This window comes from Pristiophorus japonicus, unplaced genomic scaffold, assembly GCF_044704955.1.
Source record: "Pristiophorus japonicus isolate sPriJap1 unplaced genomic scaffold, sPriJap1.hap1 HAP1_SCAFFOLD_780, whole genome shotgun sequence".
Classification (NCBI taxonomy): Eukaryota; Metazoa; Chordata; class Chondrichthyes; family Pristiophoridae; genus Pristiophorus; species Pristiophorus japonicus.
This window is the reverse complement of record NW_027254697.1, coordinates 92,658-113,364: the sequence shown is the minus strand read 5'-3', so window position 1 is coordinate 113,364 and position 20,707 is coordinate 92,658. Positions and strand designations below refer to the sequence as shown.

Sequence of the window (20,707 nt, the reverse complement as noted above, 5' to 3'; positions counted from 1 at the left end):
GCGACGAGATACAGATAGCGAACCCAAAGAAGCAGAGAACAGTGGGCATCCTGGAGAAATTTTCGGAGGGAGATGATTGGGAAACTTTTGTGGAGTGACTCGACCAATACTTCGTGGCCAATGAGCTAGATGGGGAAGAGAGCACTGCCAAACGTAGAGCGATCCTCCTCACCGTCTGTGGGGCACCAACGTATGGCCTCATGAAGAATCTGCTCACTCCAGCGAAACCCACGGGGAAATCGTACGACGATTTGTGCACACTGGTCCGAGAGCATTTGAACCCGAAGGAAAGCGTTCTGATGGCGAGGTACCAGTTCTACACCTGAAGGCACGGAAGTGGTGAGTTATGTCGCCGAGTTAAGTCGCCTTGCAGGACATTGCGAATTTGAAATCTCTCAGCACACAAGTGCTGCGAACAAAGTGATGTTGTTTTCGAATCGTAACGTACACTGTAGGTCACACATACCTGCAGCTACACGTCCGCAGATGTCTGAGTCCACCATCAAGGGTCACTACGAAGGATCACGACGAGTATCACTACGAACCAGAGCCTCAGATAGAGGAGGCAGAGGTACATGGGGTGCACACATTCACCACGAATTGTCCCCCGATAATGCTGAATGTTGAACTAAATGGGCTCCCGGTGTCAATGGAGCTGGACATGGGCGCGAGCTAGTCCACCATGGGCAAAAAGACTTTGAAAGGTTGTGGTGCAACAAGGCCTCAAGGCCAGTCTTAACTCCAGTTCGCACGAGATTAAGAACTTACACTAAAGAACTGATTCCTATAATCGGCAGTGCTACCGTAAAGATCTCCTACGATGGAGCGGTGCACAAGCTACCACTCTGGGTGGTACCAGGCGATGGTCCCACGCTGCTCGGCAGGAGCTGGCTGGGAAAGATACGCTGGAACTGGGACGATGTCCGAGCGCTTTCGCCCGCTGACGACACTTCTTGTGCCCAGGTCTTAAACAAATTTCCTTCGCTGTTCGAACCAGGCATCGGGAAATTCCAAGGAGCAAAGTGCAGATCCACCTAATTCCGGGGGCGCGACCCATCCATCACAAGGCGAGAGCAGTACCGTACATGATGAGCGAAAGGGTAGAGATCGAGCTAGACCGGCTGCAACGAGAGGGCATCATTTCACCGATCGAGTTCAGCGAGTGGGCCAGTCCTTTGGGAGATGACACCGACAGAATCTGTGGCAATTACAAAATAACTATCAATCGTTTCTCCCGGCAGGACCAATACCCACTACCAAAAGCCGACGACCACTTTGCAACGCTGGCGAAAGGAAAGACGTTCACGAAGCTGGATCTGACTTGACGCAGGAACTGGAGGAATCATTGAAGGCCCTCACCTGCACCGACACGCACAAAGGTCTTTTTGTTTATAACAGATGCCCGTTTGGAATCTGATCAGCGGCGGCGATATTCCAGAGAAACATGGAAAGTTTACTAAAGTCGGTCCCGCACACCGTGATCTTCCACGACGACATCTTGGTCACAGGTCGGAACACAGTCGAGCACCTGCAGAACCTGGAGGACGTTCTTAGTCGACTCAACCGCGTGGGGCTCAGGTTAAAACGCTCGAAGTGTGTTTTCCTGGCGCCTGAAGTGGAGTTCTTGGGAAGGAGGATTGCGGCGGACGGCATCAGGCCCACCAACGAGAAGACGGAGGCAATCGAGAACGCACCGAGGCCACAGAACGTGACGGAGCTGCGGTCGTTTCTGGGACTCTTGAACTACTTTGGTAACTTCTTACCGGGTCTCAGCACCCTGCTAGAACCACTACATGTCTTACTATGAAAAGGGAGCGAATGGGTTTGAGGCAAAAGCCAAGAAAATGCCTTTGTAAAAGCGAGAAAATTGTTATGCTCAAACAAATTGTTTGTGTTGCATGATCCATGTAAGCGTTTGGTACTAGCATGTGATGTGTCGTCATATGACGTCGGATGAGTAGTGCAACAAGCAAATGATTTCGGGAAACTGCAACCGGTTGCTTATGCATCCAGGAGCCTGTCTAAGGCTGAGAGCGCCTACAGCATGATTGAGAAAGAAGCGTTAGCGTGTGTCTATGGGGTAAAGAAAATGCATCAATACTTGTTTGGGCTAAAGTTCGAATTGGAAACTGACCATAAATCATTTATGTGCCTGTTTTCCGAGAGTAAAGGGATAAATACCAACGCATCGGCCCGCATTCAGAGATGGGCGCTCACGTTGTCCGCATACAACTACGTCATCCGCCACAGGCCAGGCACAGAAAACTGCGCCGATGCTCTCAGTAGGCTGCCATTGCCTACCACGGGGGTGGAAATGGCGCAGCCCGCAGATCTAGCCATGGTTATGGAAGCATTTGAGAGTGAGCAATCACCTGTCACTGCCCGGCAGATCAAAACCTGGACAAGCCAGGATCCCTTATTATCTCCAGTCAAAAGCTGTGTGCTTCACGGGAGCTGGTCCAGTATCCCAGTGGAAATGCAGGAAGAGATAAAGCCGTTTCAGCGGCGCAAAGATAAAATGTCTATACAGGCAGACTGCCTTCTGTGGGGCAATCGAGTAGTGGTCCCCAAGAAGGGCAGAGACACCTTCATCAATGACCTCCATAGTACCCACCCAGACATCGTAATGATGAAAGCGATAGCCAGATCCCACGTGTGGTGGCCCGGTATCAATGCGGACTTAGAGTCCTGCATTCACAGATGTAATACATGCTCGCAGTTAAGCAATGTACCCAAGGAGGTGGCGCTAAGTTTATGGTCTTGGCCCTCCAAACCGTGGTCTAGGGTGCACGTCGACTATGCAGGCCCGTTCTTGGGTAAAATGTCCCTTGTGGTTGTAGACGCGTACTCCAAGTGGATTGAATGTGAGATAATGTCGGCCAGCACATCCGCTGCCACCACTGAAAGACTGCGGGCCATGTTTGCCACAGACGGCTTACCCGATGTTCTGGTGAGCGACAAAGGGCCATGTTTTACCAGTGCTGAGTTCAAAGAATTCATGACACGTAACGGGATCAAACATGTCACATCTGCCCCTTTTAACCAGCGTCCAATGGTCAGGCAGAGAGAGCAGTGCAAACCATCAAGCAAGGCTTGAAGAGGGTAACTGAAGACTCACTGCAGACTCGCCTATCCCGAGTCCTGCTTAGCTACCGCACGAGACCCCACTCACTGGGATCCCACCTGCTGAATTGCTCATGACAAGAGCACTTAGAACTCTTGTTAGTTCACCCTGATCTACATGAACAGGTAGAGAGCAGGCGGCTTCAACAAAGTGCCTAGCATGATAGCACAAATGTATAACACGACATTGAAGTCAATGATCCTGTATTTATATTAAATTATGGACAAGGTCCCAAGTGGCTTCCCGGCACAGTCTTGGCCAAAGAGGGGAGCAGGGTGTTTCGGGTCAAACTTTAAAATGGACTCATTCATAGAAACATAGAAAATAGGTGCAGGAGTAGGCCATTCGGCCCTTCGAGCCTGCACCACTATTCAGTAAGATCATGGCTGATCATTCCCTCAGTACCCCTTTCCTGCTTTCTCTCCATACCCCTGGATCCCCTTAGCCGTAAGGGCCATATCTAACTCCCTCTTGAATATTTCCAATGAACTGGCATCAACAACTCTCTGCGGCAGGGAATTCCACAGGCTAATAACTCTCTGTGTGAAGAAGTTTCTCCTCATCTCAGTCCTAAATGGCCTACTCCTTATCCTAAGACTATGTCCCCTGGTTCTGGACTTCCCCAACATCGGGAACATTCTTCCCGCATCTAACCTGTCCAGTCCCGTCAGAATCTTATACGTTTCTATGAGATCCCCACTCATCCTTCTAAACTCCAGTAAATAAAGACCCAGTTGATACAGTCTCTCCTCATATGACAGTCCAGCCATCCCTGGAATTAGTCTGGTGAACCTTCGCTGCACTGTCTCAATAGCAAGAACGTCCTTCCTCAGATTAGGAGACCAAAACTGAACACAATATTCCAGGTGAGGCCTCACTAAGGCCCTGGACAACTGCAGTAAGACCTCCCTGCTCCAATACTCAGATCCCCTAGCCATGAAGGCCAACATACCATTTGCCTTCTTCACCGCCTGCTGTATCTGTATGCCAACTTTCAGAGACTGATGAACCATGACACCCAGGTCTCATTGCACCTCCTCTTTTCCTAATCTGCTGCCATTCAGATAATATTCTGCCTTCGTGTTTTTGCCCCCAAAATGGATAACCTCACATTTATCCACATTATACTGCATCTGCCATGCATTTGCCAACTCACCTAGCCTGTCCAAGTCACCCTGCAGCCTCTTAGTGTCCCCCTCACAGCTCACACCCGCCACCCAGTTTAGTGTCATCTGCAAACTTGGAGATATTACACTCAATTCCTTCATTCAAATCGTTAATGTATATTGTAAATAACTGGGGTCCCAGCACTGAGGCCTGCGGCACTCCACTAGTCACTGCCTGCCATTCTGAAAAGGACCCGTTTATCCCGACTCTCTGCTTCCTGTCTGCCAACCAGTTCTCTATTCACGTCAGTATATTACCCCCAATACCATGTGCTTTGATTTTGCACACCAATCTCTTGTGTGGGACCTTGTCAAAAGCCTTTTGAAAGTCCAAATACAACACATCCACTGGTTCTCCCTTGTCCACTCTACTAGTTACATCCTCAAAAAATTCCAGAAGTTTCTTCAAGCATGATTTCCCTTTTATAAATCCATGCTGACTTGGACCGATCCTGTCACTGCTTTCCAAATGCGCTGCTATTTCATCCTTAATGATTGATTCCAACATTTTTCCCACTACTGATGTCAGGCTAACCGGTCTATAATTACCCGTTTTCTCTCTCCCTCCTTTTTTAAAATGTGGTGTTACATTAGCTACTCTCCGGTCCATAGGAACTGATCCAGAGTCGATAGACTGTTGGAAAATGATCACCAATGCATCCACTATTTCTAGGGCCACTTCCTTAAGTACTCTGCAGACTATCAGGCCTCAGGGATTTCTCGGCCTTCAATCCCATCAATTTCCCTAACACAATTTCCCACCTAATAAGGATATCCTTCAGTTCCTTCTTCTCACAAGACCCACTGTCCCCTAGTACATTCGGAAGGTTATTTGTGTCTTCCTTCGTGAAGACAGAACCGAAGTATTTGTTCAATTGGTCTGATATTTCTTTGTTCCCCATTATAAATTCACCTGAATCCGACTGCAAGGGACCTACATTTGTCTTCACTCATCGTTTTCTCTTCATATATTTATAGACGCTTTTGCAGTCAGTTTTTATGTTCCCTGCAAGCTTCCTCTCGTACTCTATTTTCCCCCTCTTAATTAAACCCTTAGTCCTCCTCTGTTGAATTCTAAATTTCTCTCAGTCCTCAGGTTTGTTACTTTTTCTAGCCAATTTATATGCCTCTTCCTTGGTTTAAGACTATCCTTAATTTCCCTTGTTAGCCACGGTTGAGCCACCTTCCCCGTTTTATTTTTACTCCAGACAGGGATGTACAATTGCTGAAGTTCATCCATGTGATCTTTAAATGTTTGCCATTGCTTATCCGTCAACCCTTTAAGTATCCTTCGCCAGTCTATTCTAGCCAATTCACGCCTCATACCGTTGAAGTTACCTTTCCTTAAGTTAAGGACCCTAGTTTCCGAATTAACTGTGTCACTCTCCACCTTAATAAAGAATTCTACCATATTATGGTCACTCTTCGCCAAGGGGCCTCGCACAACAAGATTGCTAATTAGTCCCTTCTCATTACACATCAGCCAGTCTAGGATGGTCAGCCCTCTAGTTAGTTCCTCGACATATTGGTCTAGAAAACCATCCCTAATACATTCCAGGAAATTCTCCTCCACCCCATTGCTACCAGTTTGGTTAGCCCATTCAAGATGTAGATTAAAGTCGCCCATGATAACTGCTGTATCTTTATTGCACACATCCCTTATTTCTTGTTTGATGCTGTCCCCAACTTCACTACGACTGTTTGGTGGTCTGTACACAACTCCCACTCGTGTTTTCCGCCCTTTGGTATTCCGCAGCTCCAACCATACCGATTCCACATCATCCAAGCTAATGTCCTTCCTTACTATTGCATTAATTTCCTCTTTAACCAGCAATGCCACCCCGCCTCCTTTTCCTCTCTGCCTATCCTTCCTAAATGATGAATACCCCTGGATGTTGAGTTCCCAGCCTTGGTCACCCTGGAGCCATGTCTCCGTGATGCCAATTACATCATATCCGTTAACCGTTGTCTGCGCAGTTAATTCGTCCACCTTATTCCGAATACTCCTCGCATTGAGGCACAGAGCCTCCAGGCTTGTTTTTTTAACACACTTTGCCCCTTTAGAATTTTGCTGTAATGTGGCCCTTTTTGTTTTTTGCCTTTGGTTTCTCTGCCCTCCACTTTTACTATTCTCCTTTCTATCTTTTGCTTCTGCCTCCATTTTATTTCCCTCTGTCTCCCTGCCTAGGTTTCCATCCTCCTGCCATGTTAGTTTAACTCCTCCCCAACAGCAATAGCAAACACTCCCCCAGGACATTGGTTCCGGTCCTGCCCAGGTGCAGACCGTCCGGTTTGTACTGGTCCCACCTCCCCCAGAACCGTTTCCAATGTCCCAGGAATTTGAATCCCTCCCTTTTGCACCACTCCTCAAGCCACGTATTCATCTGGGCTATCCTGCGATTCCTACTCTGACTCGCACGTGGCACTGGTAGCAATCCTGAGATTACTACTTTTGAGGTCCTACTTTTTAATTTAGCTCCTAGCTCCCTAAATTCGTCTTGGAGGACCTCATCCTGTTTTTTACCTATATCGTTGGTACCTATGTGCACGACAACTGGCTGTTCACCCTCCCTTTTCAGAATGTACTGCACCCGCTCCGAGACATCCTTGACCCTTGCACCAGGGAGGCAACATACCATCCTGGAGTCTCGGTTGCGGCCGCAGAAACGCCTATCTATTCCCCTTACAATCGAATCCCCTATCACTATAGCTCTCCCACTCTTTTTCCTGCCCTCCTGTGCAGCAGAGCCACCCACGGTGTCATGAACTTGGCTGCTGCTGCCCTCCCCTGATGAGTCATCCCCCTCAACAGTACCTAAAGTGGTGTATCTGTTTTGCAGAAGAGGAGAGGGGGAAGGAAGAGAGGGTGGAGAGGGGTGTATGAGGACTCTGCGCTGGGAGCAGTTGGAGATGTGGAGAGGGGGCTGGGGGAGTTGGAAGGTGTTAAGGGAAGGTGTGGGAAGGGGGAGTTGGGAGTGGGAAAGAGGGGAAGGAGTGGGAAAGGTGTGTATGAGGTCTCTGACGGGTGGTAAGGAGAGCGGTTGGAGAGATGGTAGGGTGGGGGGGCGCGGGTGGGAAGTGGGTGTTTAAGGTCTCTGGTAGGTGGGAGAGTGGGGAAGGGATGGAGGTGGACAGGTGGAATGGGAAGCAGTGGAAGGGGTGTATGAGGTCTCTGCAGATGGGAAGGAGAGGGAACGAGTCCTGAGCTCCCTCCCTTACATGGTGGTCATGCTGGGAACATAAAAACTGACTGCAAAAGCTGCAATAGATATGTGAAGAGAAAAAAATTAGTGAAGACAAATGTAGGTTCCTTGCAGTCGGCTTCAGGTGAATTTATAATGGGGAACAAAGAAATGGTAGACCAATTGAACAAATACTTCGGTTCTGTCTTCACGAAGGAAGACACAAATAACCTTCCGGAAATACTAGGGGACCAAGGGTCTAGTGAGAAGGAGGAACTGAAGGATATCCTTATTAGACGGGAAATTGTGTTAGGGAAATTGATGGGATTGAAGGCCGATAAATCCCCGGGGCCTGATAGTCTGCATCCCAGAGTACTTAAGGAAGTGGCCCTAGAAATAGTGGATGCATTGGTGATCATTTTCCAACAGTCTAGCGACTCTGGATCAGTTCCTATGAATTGGAGGGTAGCTAATGTAACAACATTTTTTTTAAAAAGGAGGGAGAGTGAAAAGTGGTAATTATAGACCGGTTAGCCTGACATCAGTAGTGGGGAAAATGTTGGAATCAATTATTAAAGATGAAATAGCAGCGAATTTGGAAAGCAGTGACAGGATCGATTTATGATGGGGAACTCATGCTTGACAAATCTTCTAGAATTTTTTGAAGATGTAACTAGTAGAGTGGATAAGGGAGAACCAGTGGATGTTGTGTATTTGGACTTTCAAAAGGCTTTTGACACGGTCCCACACAAGAGATTAGTGTGCAAAATTAAAGCACATGGTATTGGGGGTAATGTACTGGCGTGGATAGAGAACTGGTTGGCAGACAGGAAGCAGAGAGTAGGGATAAACGGGTCCTTTTCAGAATGGCAGGCAGTGACTAGTGGGGTGCCGCAGGGCTCAGTGCTGGGACCCCAGCTCTTTACAATATACATCAATGATTTAGATGAAGGAATTAAGTGTAATATCTCCAAGTTTGCAGATGACACTCAGCTGGGTGGCGGTGTGAGCTGTGTGGAGGATGCTAAGAGACTGCAGGGTGACTTGGACAGGTTAGGTGAGTTGGCAAATGCATGGCAGATGCCGTATAATGTGGATAAATGTGAGGTTATACACTTTAGTGGCAAAAACATGAAGGCAGAATATTATCTGATTGGCGGCAGATTAGGAAAAGGGGAGGTGCAACGAGACTTGGGTGTCATGGTACATCAGTCATTGAAAGTTGGCATGCAGGTACAGCAAGCGATGAGGAAGGCAAATGGCATGTTGGCCTTCATAGCTAGGGGATTTGAGTATAGGAGCAGGGAGGTCTTACTGCAGTTGTACAGGGCCTTGGTGAGGCCTCACCTGGAATATTGAGTTCCGTTTTGGTCTCCTAATCTGGGGAAGGATGTTCTTGCTTTTGAGGGAGTGCAGTGAAGGTTCACCAGACTGATTCCCGGAATGGCAGGACTGACATATGAGGGGAGACTGGATCGACAGGGCCTGTATTCACTGGAGTTTAGAAGAATGTGAGGGGATCTCATAGAGACATCAAATTCTGACGGGATTGGACAGGTTAGATGCAAGAAGAATGTTCCCGATGTTGGGGAAATCCAGAACCAGGGATCACAGTCTAAGGATAAGGGGTAAGCCATTTAGGACCGAGATGAGAAGAAACTTCTTCACTCAGAGAGTGGTGAACCTGTGGAATTCTCTACCGCAGAGATTGTTGATGCCAGTTCATTGGATTTTTTCAAGAGGGAGTTAGTTATGGCCCTGACTGCTAGAGGGATCAAGGGATATGGAGAGAAAGCAGGAATGGGGTACTGAGGTGAATGATCAGCCATAATCTTATTGAATGGTGGTGCAGGCTCGAAGGGCCGAATAGCCTACTCCTGCACCTATTTTCTATGTTTCTATTAGATGCCCTCTTATTGACCCCACAAATTGGAGCAGGGTCATCCCTGGAAGCCACCGTCCCTGCCTGACTTCTGGGATCACGGCAGAGACATCCAGATATGGGAGGCAGTGCAGTGAAGGGTAGGTAAACTCATATCGAAGCTTTGAAGAGAAGATGAATGACTGAAATCTGTCCAGCAACATTGCTTTACCCCAAGTCCCTTAGCACCAGGAACAACAACCCAAAACATGACTAAATAAAATAGTATTCACCAAAATCCGCTACCCGACCTCCAACCCTGATCCAGGGATCCCTGGCCTCTGATTCCTCCACCCGCCGCTCCCCCAACCCCCCCACCGCCCCCGACCCCTCCACCCACCCACCCTCCCCCGCCTCCGGACCCCTCCACCCGGCCCCCCCGCCGACCACACAACCCGCCCCCCCCCCACCGACCCCTCCACCCGACCCACCCCCCGCCCCGACCCGCAGCCGCCCCCCCCGGACCCCTCCACCCGGCCCCCCCAGACCCCTCCACGTGGCCCCCCCCTCCCCTCCCCGACCCCTCTACCCGGACCCCCCCCCACCCCTCCACCCGGCACCCCCCGACCTCTCCACCCGGGCCCCCCTGACCTCTCCACCCAGGCCCCCCCGACCCCTCCCCCAAATCCCTCCACCCACCCCCCCGACCCCTGCAACCGCCCCCCCCCCCCCCGACTCCTCCACCCGGCACCCCCTGACCTCTCCACCCGGGCCCCCCCGACCCTTCCACCCGGCACCCCCTGACCCCCTCCGCCCGCGACCCCCCAACCGGCACCCCCCCCCCCCACGACCCCTGCAACCGCCCCCCCCGACCCCTCCACCCGGCCCTCCCCGACCCCTGCAACCGCCCCCCCCGACCCCTCCACCCGGCCCTCCCCGACCCCTGCAACCGCCCCCCCCCGACCCCTCCACCCGGCAGCCCCTGACCCCTCCACCCGGCACTCCCTGACCTCTCCACCCGCGCTCCCCCCCCCCCACGACCCCTGCAACCGCCCCCCTGACCCCTCCACCCGGCCCTCCCCGACCCCTGCAACCGCCCCCGCCGCTCCTCCACCCAGCCCCCCCCCCCACAACCCCTCCACCCGGCCCCCCCCCAATCCCTCCACCGGCGCCCACCCCCAACCCCTGCAACCGCCCCCCCGACCCCTCCACTTGCCTCCCCAACCCCTTCACCCCCACCCCCCCCTCGATCCTAACACGCTCCTCCAGTCCTGAGCTTAAGCCCCACCCTGTAGCCATGGCCCATTCCTGGAGCACCTACCTCCTCCCTCCGCATTATCATGAGGCCCCAGGCCCAATATCCGGGGCTTCTCTGACCTCACCATTTGTGCATGTGGGAGTAATACTGTGCCGGGGGGCACCCAGAAACTCAATTGAATCCCCACTAGTTTTCGGTGCTTGTATTTGTCTCTGGCCCCTCAGCCAACTCCTGCTCACAGCTCTCGGTTACTGATTCCTCCTCCTCGACAAATATGCTTGCAATCAGATCAGCTCTAAATTTAAAAATGTGACCCAATTTAATACATGTCATTATTAAAAATAAAGCAAGCTTTAAATGAGTTGAGGTTTTCCGCCTGGCCTGACATAGCCACAGAAAGTCAGTTAAAGTTTCAATACAACCTACTCCTCCAAGGATCAACTGAACAGATTCCTCGTTGCTGGAGACACCCCAGAGCAGTGTGCAGACTGCAGCACCCATCTCTGTGCAGTACTCCGCTTGTTGAAGCAGCTGCTGTCTCGTTTCGTTCAATTGCATCCTCGATGACAATTTTTCCTTCAAAAAGAAAATTATAGAAAACAATTTCAGCAGGAAGTAATAATCCAACACAGCACAAAGAAACAGGCTTTGCCATCTCCATTTGTGTATTTTCTACACCCCCACAGAAAACCAACCTCTCAACGTTTATGTATAATCCCCAAATAAAGTAAACATGCTAGAGAGTGAGATTGGCTTTGGTTTTAGCGTAAAACAGGCGATAGCGAATCGGCAATGAGAAAGATAATTGGGCGGGTGTCCACGATTTGCCATCGCCCGTGATACATCAACCGCTAAAGGCCAATTTCACACTCAGAGAATCCAAGCACAATCTTGTTAAGTGAGAACTTCAATATTTAATTTAATTGACGTTTTGATATACCATTTCAAATGAAAAATTCTGTTATAATTATTCTTAGCTTTCATCTATACATGTGTTTTACAACACCTTGATATACAAGGGCTATTTCGCATGTCCCCTGTCCCAGTGCTGGTCATCAGTATTAAATCCCTTCCTAACTCACACTCACATCTCATGAAGCCTCATGAAATTAGCCCTGCAATGTATATACTGAAATGTTATGTGGATACGGAATTGGCTAAGGGACAGAAAGCAGAGAGTAGTGGTATACAGGGGTGTTCCCCAGGGGTCCGTGATGGGACCACCGCTCTTTTTGGTACATATTAATGACTGGGACTTGAATATACAGGACATCATTTCAAAGTTTGTAGATGACAAAACTTGAAAATGTTGTAGGCAGGGAAGAGGATAGGGACAGACTTCAGGCGACATGGACAGGCTGGTGAAATGGGCAGATGAAACTTATTGCAGAGAAGTGTGAAGTGATACATTTCAGAAGGAACAATGAGGCGAGGCAACAGAAACTAAAGGGTACAATTTAAAGGGGGTGCAGCAACAGAGAGACCCGGGGTGTACATACATAAACCGTCAAAGGTGAAGGTGGCAGAACAAGTTGAGCAGACTGTTTAAAAAAAGTGTATCGAATCCTTGGCTTTATAAACAGAGGCACAGAGTACAAAAGCAAGAAAGTATGCTAAATCTTTATAACTCATGGTTCGGCTCCCAGCGAGCTGTGATCTGGAACGCGCTGCCTGAAAGGGCGGTGAGAGCAGATTCAATAGTAACTTTCAAGAGAGAATTGGATAAATACTTGAAGGATAAAATTGCAGGGTTGTGGGAAACGAGCAGGGGGGAGTGGGACTAACTGGATAACTCTGTCACAGAGCCGGCACAGGCACGATGGGCTCCTTCTGTGTTGTATCGTGCACACCTACAGCCCAAGCACCCATGGTCCTACCCCACTGAGGGCCAAGAACAGACAGCTACCCATTAAGGACTGAGAGGCAGTCAGTGCCCGCTGGAAGGAGCACTTAGAAAATCTCCTTAACCGAGACTGTCTTCGACGCGTGTCCTCGACTCCATCCCGCAGCATGCCACCCGCCACCATCTCAGCACAACCCCAGCCCGCCACAAGTTGGAAAAGGCCATCCGTCAGCTCAAGAACAACAAGTCATCAGGAGCAGATGGAATCCCCGCTGAGGCACTAAAACATGGCGGGGAGGCACTCTTAGAGCGAATCCATTACCTCATTTCTCTTATCTGGAAGGGGGAGCGCATCTCAGGGGATCTCAGAGACTGTAATTGTGATCATCTTCAAGAAAGGTGACAAGTCCAATTCCGGTAATTACAGAGGAGTTACCCTGCTGTCTGCCACAGCGAAAGTTTTCGTAAGAATCCTCCTCAATCGCCTTCTTCCTGTGGCTAAAGAGCTCCTCCCAGAGTCGCAATCGCGGCAAATTCAAGAAAAATGCAAGGAGCAGCACCAGCCTCTCTGTCCATGGCCTTCTTTGACCTCATAAAAACCTTCGACTCTGTCAACCGTGAGGGACTATGGAGTATATTGTGTCCCTAACACAGATGAGACTGCACACAGGGAGGTTAAAGTAACAGTGACCTCTGTCTTTATTAAGACACTCCAGAGTGAGGAAGAGGCCTTAGGGGCCGGCTTATATATAGTGCTCCCAAGGGATGCTGGGATCCTTTGGGACTTCAGGGGATGCGCTCCCTGGTGGCGGAACATGGGAGTGCATGCTTTACAGATACACATCATTCCCCCCCAAAGTCAAAGTGAAAATTACTTACAAGTGAGGCGGTCGAGAGTCTTTCTTTCCCTGGTGGACCGCCTCAGTACAAATGTCTGTTCTGGTGTGTTGGCTCTGCCCTCGCTGGGCTGGTGTGTTGTTGGCCCTGCAGGGATGCTGGGTGAGCCTGGCCTTGCTGGGCTGTTGGGCGTGATGGGTTCGATTTCCTGTTCCGGGGTGGTGTTGTTGATCCTTTGGGTCTGTGTTGTGGGCTCGAAAAAAGTGTCTGCTGTCGGTTGTTCAGAGCAGTCTGTGAACCGCAGCCTCGTTTGGTCCAGGTGCTTTCTGCAATTTATCCATTGACTACAAACACCCTACTCCCTTCTTTAGCTATCACCGCGCCCACGATCCACTTGGGACCATGTCCATAGCTTAGCACATACACAGGGTCATTCAGATCAATTTCCCATGACACAGTGGCGTGACCATCGTTTACATTTTGTTGCTGCCACCTGCTCTCTACCTGATCATGCATGTTGGGGTGAACCAGCTAGAATCTGGTTTTAAGTGTCCTTTTCATGAGTAGCTCAGCCGGGAGCACCCCTGTGAGCGAGTGGGGTCTCGTGCGGTAGCTGAGCAGTACTCGGGACAGGCGGGTTTGGAGTGAGCCTTCTGTGACTCGTTTAAGGCTCTGTTTGATTGTTTGTACTGCCCGTTCTGCCTGCCCATTGGAGGCTGGTTTAAACGGGGCCGAGGTGACATGTTTGATCCCATTGCGGGTCATGAATTCTTTAAATTCGGCACTGGTGAAACATGGCCCATTGTCATTGACCAGTATGTCAGGCAGGCCGTGGGTGTCAAACATGGCCCTCAGGCTTTCAATGGTGGCGGTGCTTCCCGACATTATTTCACATTCAATCCATTTTGAAAAAGCATCCACCACCCGCATAGTCGACATGGATCCTCGACCACGGTCTGGAGGGCCAGGACCACAAACTTAGTGCTGCCTCTCTGGGCATGTTGCTCAACTGAGCACATACGCTGCATTGCCATACACAGGACTCTATGTCAGAGTCGATACCAGGCCACCACACGTGGGATCTGGCTATCGCTTTCATCATTACTATACCCGGGTGTGTGCTGTGGAGATCTGAGATTAACTTCTCCCTGCCCTTTTTGGGTAGCACTACGCGGTTATCCCACAACAGGCAGTCTGCCTGAATGGACAGCTCGTCCTTTCGTCGCTGTAACGGCTTGATTAGCTCTTGCATTTCAACGGGGATGCTGGCCCCAGCTCCCATGTAGTACACAGTTTTTTACTAGGGACAGCAGAGGATCTTGGCTGGTCCAAGTCCTAATCTGGCGAGCCGTGACAGGTGATTTATCATTTTCAAACGCTTCCATGACCATCAACAAGTTTGCAGGCTGCGCCATTTCCACCCCCGTGGTGGGCAATGGTAGCCAACTGAAAGCATCCGCACAGTTCTCGGTGCCTGGCCTGTGGCAGATGGTAGCGCGAGTGCCCACCTTTGTATGCGGGCTGAGGCATTGGTATTTATCCCCTTGTTTTCAGCGAACAGGGATATGAGGGGTTTGTGATCGGTTTCCAGCTCAAATTTGAGGCCAAACAGGTACTGATGCATTTTCTTTACCCTGAACACACACGCTAATACCACTTTCTCAATCATGCTATAGGCACTCTCGGCCTTCGACAAGCTCCTGGAGGCATATGCGACAGGTTGCAACTTTCCCGCAACGTTAGCTTGTTGTAATACACTCCCGACTCCGTACGACAACACGTCACATGCTAGCACAAGTCTTTTACACGGGTTATACAATACAAGCAGCTTGTTGGAGCATAAAATGTTTCTGGCTTTCTCAAAAGCAATTATTTGTTTTTTTTCCCCATACTCAGTTCTCACCTTTACGCAATAACACATGTAGGGGCTCTAAGAGGGTGCTTAACCCCCGGTAGGAAGTTATCAAAATAATTGAGGAGTCCCAGGAACGACCGCAGCTCCGTGACGTTTTGTGGCCTGGGCGCGTTTCTGATAGCCTCCGTCTTGGCGTCTGTGGGTCGAATGTCGCCCGCCGCAATCTTTCTCCCCAAAAACTCCACTTCTGTTGCCATGAAGACACATTTCGACCTCTTCAGCCGCAGGCCTATGCGATCCAGTCGCTGGAGGACCTCCTCCAGGTTTTGTAGGTGCTCGACGGTGTCCCAACCCGTGACCAATATGTCGTCCTGAAAAACCACCGTACGTGGTAATGACTTGAGTAGGCTCTCCATGTTTCTCTGGAAGATTGCTGCAGCCGACCGCATTGTAAACGGGCATCTGTTGGAGATGAACAGTCCCTTGTGCGTGTTGATACAGGTGAGGCTCTTCGAAGACTCCTCCAGCTCCTGCGTCATGTGGGCCGAAGTCAGGTCGAGCTTGGTGAACGTCTTGCCTCCTGCCAGCGTCGCAAATAGGTCGTCTGCCTTAGGTAGCGGGTATTGGTCCTGTAGCGAGAAACGATTAATGGTTACTTCATAATCGCCGCAAATCCTGACCGTGCCATCACTTTTGAGTACTGAAACAATCGGGCTGGCCCACTCGCTGAATTCCACTGGGGAGATGATGCCCTCGCGTTGCAGCCTATCCAGCTCGATTTCCACTCTCTCCCATATCATGAGGTACCGCTCGCGCCTTGTGGTGAATGGGTCATGCCTCTGGGACCAAGTGGATCCGCACCTTCGCCCTGGAAAAGTTTCCAATACCTGGCTCAAAAAGGGAAGGAAATTTGTTAAGAACCTGGGTACATGAGGCCTCATCGACATGTGATAGCGCTCGGATGTCATCCCAGTTCCAGCGGATTTTGCCCAGCCAGCTCCTTCCAAGCAGTGTGGGGCCATCGCCCGGGACAATCCAGAGCGGCAGTTCGTGCACCGTGCCCTCGTAGATGACCTTGACCATGACGCTGCCCAGGACAGTGATGAGCTCTTTGGTGTACGTTCTCAGTTTCGTATGGATGGGGCTCAGGGCTGGTCTGAATGCCTTGTTGCACCACAGTCTCTCAAACATCTTTTGACTCATGATGGATTGGCTAGCGCCAGTGTCCAGTTCCAAGGCACCGGTAAGCCATTCAATTTTACATTTAGCATTATAGGTGGACATTTCGTCGAAAATGTGTGCACCCAGAGTACTTCAGCATCTGCCTCCTCTCTGAGGCTCGAAATTGTTTTGATCCACCATGGACCGATCTTCCTCTGCCACGTGGTGGTTAGCAGGTTTTGCAGAGCTTGCAGCTCGTTTGCAAGCTCGTTGGAGGTGCCCCATTGTTCCACAACTCTTGCAAACATACCCTTTGAAGCGGCATGAATAGGCTGAATGGAAGCCTCCACAACGCGAACAAGGTGTGAATTGCCTTGCATTCATTCTTTGTTGCAGACTCTGAGTCATCTGGGTCACCTGAGGCCTGCTGGCAGTTGCAAACTCGTGGTTTGTGCCCTGTACATTTCTGTTTGCAAACACAGTTCCAGTTAATTTCTGAACATTGCTCGCACTTGTGTGCTGAGAGATTTGTTTGGTGTTATCACTGGTGGACATAAACGCCTGTGCTAGCGCAATGGCCTGACTGAGGGTCGGTGTCTCTACAGTCAAACGTTTTCGTAGGATGGTCTCGTGACCAATGCCCAGTACAAAAAAGTCTCTGAGCATTTGCTCCAGGTAGCCATCAAACTCATTGTCCTGCAAGTCGCCTTAGCTCGGCGACGTAGCTCGCCACATCCTGACCTTCAGATCGCTGGCACGTGTAGAACCGATACCTCGCCATCAGCACGCTCTCCCTCGGGTTAAGATGCTCCCGAACCAGTGTACACAGCTCCTTGTACGACTTATCTGTGGGTTTCACCGGAGCCAGAAGATTCTTCATGAGGCTGTAGGTCGGTGCCCCGCAGACCGTGAGGAGGACCACTCTCCTTTTTGCAGCGCTTCCTTCTCCGTCCAGCTCGTTGGCTACAAAGTACTGGTCTAGCCGTTCAACATAGGCTTCCCAGTCCTCACCCTCCGAGAACTTCTCCAGGATGCCCACAGTTTGCTGCATCTTTGCGTTGGATTCGTGTACTCGTCGCCAGTTATTATCTTCCTAACACACATGAGACTGCACACAGGGAGGTTAAAGTAACAGTGACCTCTGTCTTTATTAACAGGCCTTAGGGGCCGGCTTATATACAGTGCTCCCAAGGGAAGCTGGGATCCCCTGGGACTTCAGGGGATGCGCTCCCTGGTGGCGGAACATGGGAGTGCATGCTTTACAGATACACAACCAGAGTGTCCTCCTCAAATTCGTCTTCCCTCAAATGTTCGTCACGATCCTCCGCCTGCTTCACGATGACATGCAAGCCGTGATCCTGATCAATGGATCCACCACAGACCCAATATACGTGTGGACCGGGGTCAAACAGGGCTGTGTCATCGCAACAACCCTCTTCTCGATTTTCCTCGCTGTAATGCTCCATCTCACTATCAACACGCTCCCTGCTGGAGCGGAGTTAATCTATGGAACAAATGGGAAACTGTTCAACCTCCGCCACCTCCAGTCCACATCTAAGGTCGTCCCATCCTCTGTCATTGAATTACAGATGCAGACGACGCTTACGTTTGTGCATACTCGGAGATCGAACTTCAAATCATCGTCAACACCTTCACCAAAGCATACGAGAGTACGGGCCTTACACTAAACATCCGTAAGACAAAGATTATCCACAACCTACCACGGCCACACAGTATTGCCCCTTGATTATCAAGAGCCATAACGAGGCCTTGGACAACGTGGAGCATTTTCCATACCTTGGGAGTCTACTGTCAACGAGGGCAGATGTCGATGAGGAAGTCCAACACCAACTTCAGTGCGCCAGTGCAGCCTTCGGTCGACTGAGGAAGAGAAGTGTTTGAAGACCCGGACCTCAAACCTGGCACCAAGCTCATGGTCTACAGAGCAGTAGTGATACCTGCCCTCCTTCAGAGATATGGACACAGAAGGCACCTCAAAGGGGCGATGTTCGAGCTCAGCGGGGGAGAGCAGGTCGGGCCCAGCGGGGGAGAGCAGGTCGGGCCCAGCGGGGGAGAGCAGGTCGGGCCCAGCGGGGGAGAGCAGGTCGGGCCCAGCGGGGGAGAGCAGGTCGGGCCCAGCGGGGGAGAGCAGGTCGGGCCCAGCGGGGGAGAGCAGGTCGGGCCCAGCGGGGGAGAGCAGGTCGGGCCCAGCGGGGGAGAGCAGGTCGGGCCCAGCGGGGGAGAGCAGGTCGGGCCCAGCGGGGGAGAGCAGGTCGGGCCCAGCGGGGGAGAGCAGGTCGGGCCCAGCGGGGGAGAGCAGGTCGGGCCCAGCGGGGGAGAGCAGGTCGGGCCCAGCGGGGGAGAGCAGGTCGGGCCCAGCGGGGGAGAGCAGGTCGGGCCCAGCGGGGGAGAGCAGGTCGGGCCCAGCGGGGGAGAGCAGGTCGGGCCCAGCGGGGGAGAGCAGGTCGGGCCCAGCGGGGGAGAGCAGGTCGGGCCCAGCGGGGGAGAGCAGGTCGGGCCCAGCGGGGGAGAGCAGGTCGGGCCCAGCGGGGGAGAGCAGGTCGGGCCCAGCGGGGGACGGAGTTTGGGCCCAACTGCGGGGTGGGGGGTGCGGGGGTGAAGTTGATCCCAGTGGGGGGGGCAGAGGTCGAGCCCAGCAGGGGGGCGGAGGTCGAGCCAGGCGGCGGGGGGGGGGGCAGAGGCTGATCCCAGCGGGGGGTGGATGTCAAGCCGGGCGGGGTGGGGGGGGGGGGCGGAGGTTGAGCCCAGCGGGGGGGCGGAGGTTGAACCGGGTGGGGGGGGGGCGGAGGTTGATCCCAGCGGGGGGGGTAGGGGGCGGCGGAGGTCGAGTCGGGCGCGAGGGTGGAAGTCGAACCCGGGGGGGGGGGGGCGGAGGATGATCCCAGCGGGGGCGGAGGTTGAGCCGGGTGGGGGGGGCGGAGGTTGAGCCAGGTGCGGGGGGGGGGGGGGCGGAGGTTGAGCCGGGTGGGGGAGCGGAGGTTGAGCCGGGTGGGGGGGGCGGAGGTTGAGCCGGGTGGGGGGGGCAGAGGTTGAGCCGGGTGGGGGGGCGGAGGTTGATTCCAGCGGGGGGCGGAGGTTGAGCCGGGTGGGGGGGCGGAGGATGATCCCAGCGGGGGGCGGAGGTTGAGCCGGTTGGGGGGGGCAGAGGTTGAGCCGGGTGGGGGGGGCGGAGGTTGATCCCAGTGGGGGGGCGGAGGATGATCCCAGCGGGGGGCGGAGGTTGAGCCGGGTGGGGGGGGCGGAGGTTGAGCCGGGTGGGGGGGCGGAGGTTGATCCCAGCGGGGGGGGGCGGAGGATGATCCCAGCGGGGGGCGGAGGTTGAGCCGGGTGGGGGGGGGGGCGGAGGTTGATCCCAGCGGGGGGGGGGGGCGGAGGTTGATCCCAGCGGGGGGCGGAGGTTGAGCCGGGTGGGGGGGGCGAAGGTTGATCCCAGCGGGGGGGGCGGAGGATGATCCCAGCGGGGGGCGGAGGTTGAGCCGGGTGGGGGGGGGCGAAGGTTGATCCCAGCGGGGGGCGCGGAGGATGATCCCAGCGGGGGGGGCGGAGGTTGAGCCGGGTGGGGGGGGGGCGGAGGTTGATCCCAGCGGGGGGGGGGGGGGGCGGAGGATGATCCCAGCGGGGGGCGGAGGTTGATCCCAGCGGGGGGGGGGGGGCGGAGGTCGAGCCCAGCGAGGGGCAGCGCAGCGTTTAACATCGACGGTGTCATGACCCAGGAGCAGCGCAGCATATAACAGCAGCGGGGTCGGGGCCGGGGAGGTGTAACAGAGCTTGGTCAATCCTCGCCACTGGACCAAGACCTCGCTCTGTCAAGCCCGTGTAGTGGCTGGTGTGCAATGGCCACCCCACGTTAAAAAAATCCATGCACAGGCATCTTCCACCGTTTAAGATGTAACTCATCGTGGTGTAAAGAGCATCATCCTTGTCACGAGGGACTGCCTATACTATAGTATACGCTTCAAAGATATGGACACAGCAGGCACCTCAAAGAGAAATATCACCAATGCTACCTCCGCAAGATCCTGCAAATGCCCCGAGAGGACAGACGCACCAACGCTAGCATCGTCGACCAAGCCAACATCCCCAGCATTAAAGCGCTGACCACACTCGACCAGCTCCGCTGGGCAGGCCACATTGTCCGCATATCCGACACGAGACTCCCAAAGTAAGCGCTCTACTCAGAACTCCTACACGGCAGTCGAGCCCCAGGTGGGCAGAGGAAACGTTTCAAGGATACCCTCAAAGTCTCCCTGATAAAGTGCAACATCCCCACCGACACCTGGGAGTCCCTGGCCCAAGACAGCCCAAAGTGGAGGCATCCGGGAAGGTGCCGAACACCTTGAGTCTCTTCGCCGGGAGCACATGGAAGCCATGTACAAACAGTGGAAGGAGTATACGACAA

General features: G+C 52.7%; 1 protein-coding gene across 3 annotated transcripts in view; it reads right to left on the bottom strand.

The window, feature by feature from the left end:
- Nucleotides 1-20,707, bottom strand: part of hsf2bp (heat shock transcription factor 2 binding protein) — a 121,084-nt gene that overhangs the window by 66,526 nt on the left and 33,851 nt on the right. For 2 of the 3 annotated variants that reach the window (XM_070874322.1, XM_070874323.1), the window contains one exon: nt 11,018-11,167. The exons of the other annotated variant lie outside the window; for it this stretch is intronic. In XM_070874322.1, the coding sequence (XP_070730423.1) occupies nt 11,018-11,167 (150 nt within the window). The remainder of the gene's footprint in view (nt 1-11,017; nt 11,168-20,707) is intronic. 3 annotated transcript variants of the gene reach the window in all.